At 43.3% G+C, this 6,795-nt stretch overlaps 1 protein-coding gene across 2 annotated transcripts; it reads left to right on the top strand.

Moving 5' to 3' along the window:
- The first annotated feature begins 465 nt into the window (after nt 1-465).
- vgll2b (vestigial-like family member 2b) lies at nt 466-5,417 on the top strand. Of its 2 annotated transcripts, none has more exons than XM_034128514.1 (4): nt 466-623; nt 1,186-1,531; nt 3,431-3,880; nt 4,404-5,417. In XM_034128514.1, the coding sequence occupies exons 2-4, from the start codon at nt 1,231-1,233 to the stop codon at nt 4,445-4,447; spliced, it is 795 nt and encodes a 264-aa protein (XP_033984405.1). In that variant the 5' UTR covers nt 466-623; nt 1,186-1,230; the 3' UTR covers nt 4,448-5,417. The 2 variants fall into 2 exon arrangements, with proteins under 2 accessions (XP_033984405.1, XP_033984321.1); XM_034128430.1 differs by having other exon boundaries at nt 488-744.
- The last annotated feature ends 1,378 nt before the right edge of the window (nt 5,418-6,795 follow it).

Here is a 6,795-nt window from a genome sequence, read left to right as displayed (position 1 = left end):
AATAAAATGTCACTTAATCACAGTATCATGTGTTCATTGTCATGTGGTTATACAACTCAATGACTTCATCCAACGCTATTTGTGTAACTAGATGACATTCTATTTAACCTTTATTTTACACTAGGATTAAGAAGTTGTTGTGCCATAATTAGTCACCGGATGCTTCCAGTTTAAAAAAAACCTGTATATCCCTATATATTGCCAGTATATGTCAAAATGGAGATATTGTAATCCCAGACCTTGACGTGATTTCTGCATTTACCTTTGACTCCTCATATCATAGGATTTCAATGATTACGGCCAATTCATTATTAATACCAAAGCAAACAATGTTGTGGAAGTGGGAGTGTTGGTAGTGGTGATGTTGGGGGTGGAGGGCTGGTAAAGGTGGGAGGGGTTGACACAGAGATGTACAGGACAGGACAGCCTCATGCTTACTCCATAAACCTCATCACACGTTGCTGCCGCAGCTGTTGTGGCGCACACAGTGAGCAGAGAGGTGCGCTCCTTCTGGGGGGACTATGTCGAGTCTGGCCAAGGCTTTCTCACACTGATCAGCGATCACAGAGCTCATTTCTTCTCGGCAAAAAAAACGGAATGTTATCACTAGCTCTCTCAGCAAGGTCGGTTTCCACAGAGCAGTGAAGACACCGCTCATTTACCATGAGCTGTTTGGATGTTATGTACCCAGCCTATGGACATTACGCACCGTACGCACCGACTGCTTTTATCAATAGCTTACAGGTAGGACGTGAATTTTTCTCGTAATAATTATTTAGTTTTTCAGTGTTTTTTCAGTGTTAACGGGGTGATGGGAACACCAGTTGATGTGAGGCACCGCTAATGTATGCATCTTGTGCGTAAAAGCAAGACACCTGATAGATCGTAAGCATGTCGTTTTTTTATTTTACGTTTGTTATTTGAGTATTTGATTGCATAAGTAATTCACGAATATCTAAATTAGCGGTGTTGTTTGTGTCTTACCAAGCACAGAAGTAGTTCTGCACACACAAAACTAAAATCCTGACGCTCACTTGCTTGCGCGCACGAACACACATGCCAGCGCTGCCACACACAAAGAAAAACATTATGTCAAAATGTGTCATAGACAGCTCCAGGACTGTCCTCTCGAACACCTGTTTTAACCCTCTCCTCCCCTGCTTGTCCTCTAACCCCCCCTGACAGGCTCCCACTGCTCTGAGCAGCACTTCTCCTCTCTGCCGGGATTTTATGGACACTCCCAGGGGTCCCGAGGGGATGTCTGGGGGCCCAGGCGCTGGAGGATCAACTTCCTCTTCATCTTCATCCAACTCTTCCTCTTCCTCCTTCACGCCTGTGGCTTCACGGCAAGAGGAGGGCCCCAAGGAGAAGCAGGAGCCCCCTGAGGCAGAGTACCTGACTTCTCGCTGTGTTCTCTTCAGCTACTACCAGGGGGACATCAGCAGCGTGGTGGACGAGCACTTCTCCAGGGCCCTCAGCTCCTACATGGATGGAGAGGGCAAACGGCGGGCAGCAGACCAACCAGGCACAGGTATACCACTTTGTACATTTTCAATATGATAAAAAAGGCACCCACCAGTCCTTTTGTGAATAGTGGGAAAAACCAAAACGTAGTGGACTTTGGAGAAGTAAAAAACATTGCATTTTCAGAACAGCATACAAACAACCACTGATGTATTTGAATGAATACTACTTTCTTTTTTTTCATGGGTCCCAATCAGAATGCTACTGTTGACTTACTAAGATGTTTACATCACATTTAATTCATGAAGGTGCACGCCAGCCTTTTTCCGGGGAAACTGAGTTTTGGTTGTTTTTTGCCCTCCACTACATCACTGCGTCATTATAATATCCATTTATTAATGTGAGCACGTGTGCCACAGTTGTCTTTGTGATGTCTTGAGATGGATTTTTAGGCCACACAGGGTGAGTTGACAGTTCAGAGGGACAGACAGGTGATGTGATCATGTGACAGGACTAAACAAAGCTGCTTGTTGGGACTGTTGTTCCTGCAGAGGTCGGGGGGGTCGGGTTCAGAGGTCACAAAGGCCAGGAGCTGTTGAGAGTCCAAAGGGACTTTTTGACTCTGGTTAGGGTAAAGCTTTTAAGAAGAGCAAGAGAAAGCATGCTGTGCTATTGGATTGGAGATTTGGGAAAATGTTAGTGTAGGCATCATTATATTGTGTGGTATGCTTGAAAAACTTGCCACTTTAGAACTACTAATTATAGTCCATTGTAATTTATGATAACACTTTTGGACGTTTACAAAAAATATACACATACATAAATGTTACCCTGACAAGCATTACAAAAAAACTGCATTATAAGGGTTTTTGCTTTCATGTGTATTGCAAAGTACAAACTTAGTGTTTTGCAAATCTTCTAGAAGCAGCTAAATCCCTTTCTACCAGCAGCCTGAAGATGTCCCTTTAATATCCATATAGGGCCTATAGCCCCTACTCTCTCTGCTACCACTGTTAGTGTCTTTCCTAGTTCAGTCGGACGTCTTCATTTCGGCACTAACACACGCTTCCTGCCTCACAACAGATGCTATGTTTATACATGGCCGTAAGCGCAGAGCCTCGCCGGCGTATCCCCTTCAAACGTCTCTCCGGCTGCCATTCTGACTATCACTCCAGCTCTTGCCCCACAATGGTTGCTCAGTCAGTTGCCTGCCTGCTGGTCAGATTTATATATGCTGTGGTCCGTGTGATAGGGGCAGAGGGAAACACTAGCTCTCAGGGTGTCGCATGGTTTCTTTTTTCAGAGGAATATCTATATATATAAGTATACTGCTAAAAACATATAATGGCTCGCCCCTACATTCTGTCAAGGGCGAGGAGAGGGGGGAGCAGAGAAAACAACAGGTGGGGGTGCAGGAGACACTGGAGAGGGCCGGCGGGTGGAAGTACAGGGCCAAAGAGTTTGGTGTGTGTGTCTGTGTGTGTGCGTGAGTGTGTTGTGAGACTTTCAGAAGTACTGGGCTGACATGAGAGTGAGAGATGTCACCACAGCGAGTGATTTAGGAATCTGTGATTCTTGGGCTCCGTCCAGGTCAGAGCGTCTACCTTATATAGAATCCTAGGATATAACGACATCTCTCCTTCTACCTGTCTCTCTGTCTCCCTCTCTGTCTCTCTCTTCCTCTGTCTGTTAGAATGTGGTTGTGTTTATTTCTGTGTCTTTTGGGGGCTTGGGCTGTGTGACAGTATGATCCAATGGGGAAGATATCTGGGCTAGAGGGTGTAGCAGTCATGTGAGTGAAATCTACGTTTTAGCACGGGTTGCTCCTCTCGCAAAGCTCAAGCCTTTACCACATGTCTCTATAAATCAAAGTGATTCACTACAGAGTTGTGCAACAGTTTGTGACTTGGCCTAAATGTCATTGTTGTTTATCTTCCTTCCCCTCTCTGTCTCCCTCTCCCATTAGATACTCCGTCGCCTAGCAGGAGTCGACGAAGCTTCCCCCCATCCTTCTGGGACAGTAACTACTCCCCGCCTCAGAGCCGCTCCCACTGTGAGACGGGTGTGCCTTCCTATTCCATGGACCCATACGCCTCAACGTTACACCCAGGGCTGCCACACCCACACGCTCATCCCCACCCACACGCTCATCCTCACTCGCATCATCACCCACCAGAGAGCTGGGGATACCCCCAGGCCCAAGCCTACGGCCACCCAAGGCCACTGCATGAACTGTATTCACCGTCAGCTTTGGACCCCCACTACGGGCCCCTGCTCATGCCCACAGTGAGGCCGCCTCATCCCCTTACCTTGCAAAGCCACTATGAAGTTAGCAAGCTGGACCCCACTGCCTCCTGGCCCAGCCTGCTTCCACCAGGAGACCTCAGCCAGACGCTGGCCCTCAACATGGATGCAGGTATTACTACTCAACCGTGTCAGGCATCAGCAAAAACAATATGGGAAAAGTGTTCCTTTGTTTACAGTCAGTGTACAAATCAGATATGGAAATTAGAAAATGAAAAGAAACACACTCAGACCTCAGGTTCAACAAATGCAAATGGCAAGTATAGATAATTTATGGATAAAAGAATATGAAACACTATCGAATTGAGCATATTGAGAGCACGGTGAAATTCTGCAGGGTAAAGATTTTGTTTTATTGGTCCCATTCATTTCTAAATACATTTCACTCCAGGTATTGAATATAGATTACACTTAATCAAACACAGAAACACATACGCATTCAAACCTACAGACTATGATTTAAACAGCCATTCACACACACCCACATGCACACATAACACATCCTAATCATTACAGAAGCTCTCTTTTTTCCCCCTTTAAAACAGGATGTTTGGCAAAAGTATGCTCCATGACAACCTGTGTTCTGTTGTTCGCTGTTGTTCTCCTCATTGTTCCTCTTGTCCTTTTTTTCTCAGGCCTCCAGCAGCACAAGAAAGGCAAGGAGCTGTATTGGTTCTAACGAGCCCCTCAGTCACATTGACCAGCCATTACCAGATCCAATTAGTCCCTGGACCTGCTCCGCTATTGAAGCAGCGTGTCCCTTTATCCCCCCCACACACTCCATCCCCGTCTATCCACCCCCTTCTCTCTGCTCCTGGCGTCCCCTGCCAGTATACAGCCTTGCTCCAGGTCGACGTGTGTGCACCATGGAGATAAAGCAGAGAGAGGCAGAGAGAGACCGAGTGGCTATAATCTGTGCTGCTGTTCTCTCTCTTCAGCATCTCTCTTCCTCCCTCTCTCCTGATGCTGCCGGTGCAGCACAGGCCTTGGCAAGGTGTGAGCCACAGTGACCTGTTTGGACTGAGACAGACATGATCACAACAGACTTTTGCAGAGGACAGAGAGATAGAGGGATGAGTGGAGGGACAGGAGGATGAAAAGCATCAAGCAGGGATTCCCTCCAACGTCCCTGGTTATCTTGGTTTCATGCTCTTTGTTGGTACAGTAGTTGTCATCGTCCACTTATCTGCATTTGTGAATGTCATCATGACACATTTGTTGGTTGTTATTATTATTTGCTCTATTAAGTGTTTCTATTTATTGGTGTTTATGTGTATTTCAAAAAATGTTTGGTTAGGCCAGTGTTTTAAAATATGGTGTTATTGTGTTTTCTAAAGAGAGATAAGATGACCATACCATTTGTTTCGGGTGGACTTTCTCATTTATCCATGAAGGAATCTTTTGTGGAGAATAAAGGTCATTTTTGGAAAAAAAACTAAAATGTGTTCACTTATACAAGTATTTGTTTGCTCCTAACAGACTCAAAGCTTGTGTTTGTTCAATTTGATGAAAATGTTCTTTTTTTAGTTCTTCATTTCTCGGTGTCATTCTTAGATGTTATGAATTTAGGATTTCTGAATATTTCTGGGACATTTCTTTGTGTGTCATTTCTCATTTGTCCAAGAAGATTGTGATATCAATAAATATTTTTATGGTAAAGTGCCGCATCTCCTCAATGTTCAACTTGCATGGCATTATGAGTAATTGTTTCTGTTCTATAACTAATTTAAAGCATGAAATACCACTCACCATTGGGAAGAGATCACTTTGTTGAAATGGAGGTTTTGTGGAAACTTTCACACTGATAGAGTGTTGATAATTTAGCAGCTTTATGAATTTTAGAGACAGTAGCACAGCCAGATGTGATCTAGGATGCGCTATGCGACTCTCATTTAAAAGGATTTCTATTTGAATTCCTGCCCTCATTCACAGTTTGTCACCTATAAAGTGGGAACGAGTGGTGAATGCTAGCAATGTGTAACCAGAGAAGAAGCCAGCCATCTCAGCTATGCACCAAATGTTGCTGTGTTATTGATCCGATAATAAGATTATGTGCTAAGGTATGCCAGTCTGGGCCACTGTCACAATTTAACGGCTGTTATGTGTGACCCCCCACTAGATAGCAGCCAACAATGTGATTGGCTCTAAGCTGGGGATACATGTAGAGTAATGAAATTAGTAGAGTTTACCGAGTTAGCGTTCCTCTCAGTTTCTCATGCCAAGCATCCTTCTGCCTTTTCACACTTGTATTGTCACTGGGCATGAGGGTTTCCTATTCACACCAGATCCTAAAAGATCTATCCATACTGAGTGTGTACCCACAGCTATTGTCACTATATATTAATTAGAGGTCAATAAACTCAAAGCATTTATAATTGCCATGATAACCATTATAATTTAACAGTTTGTGTGGGGTAAATGTATTAATTACGGATGCTAATCATACAATTGATATGTACTGATTCATTCAGTATGTTAAGTGTTCTGAAGAAGCAAGAGAAAAACTGCTGCATATTGTTTTTATTTTTGAAACGTGAGGGAGCTGAGGTAATTTACTCCACAGTACTGTATGAGCAAAGTCTAAGGAAATGCTGCCCTCTCCTGGTGTTTTTCTAAAACGTCACCTACAAAATTATGATTTTTTAAAACTGCGACCAGGTTGTAGTTACTATGGAGTCCGGACATTATAAATGTCCATGGCATACTCTTTCTTTTCTAACAGTACAGATGTTAAAAGTGTATTTTCTAACATTTAAAAAAACAAACAATATTTATTGTATTGTTAAAAAAAACAAAACAGAAAACGTGGAAAAATGTTAGTGTCTCAAATTCCCAGGTTATATCTATGAATTTTTTTTTTTTTCAGTCCAAAACCCAAAGATATTAACTTTAATATGATGTATAAATTGAGGGGAAAAAAAAGTATATATTGTAATTTGCGTCTTAACTCAAACTCTGCCAAATGTGTTTTGTTCTTATGAAGAAATTCAGTAACAGTGCAGTCCACACATTTTGCAGACAGTTATA

Source organism: Trematomus bernacchii, unplaced genomic scaffold (assembly GCF_902827165.1).
Source record: "Trematomus bernacchii unplaced genomic scaffold, fTreBer1.1, whole genome shotgun sequence".
NCBI lineage: Eukaryota > Metazoa > Chordata > Actinopteri > Perciformes > Nototheniidae > Trematomus > Trematomus bernacchii.
Note: the sequence above shows the minus strand (reverse complement) of the source record. Positions and strands in the feature narration are given on the sequence as shown.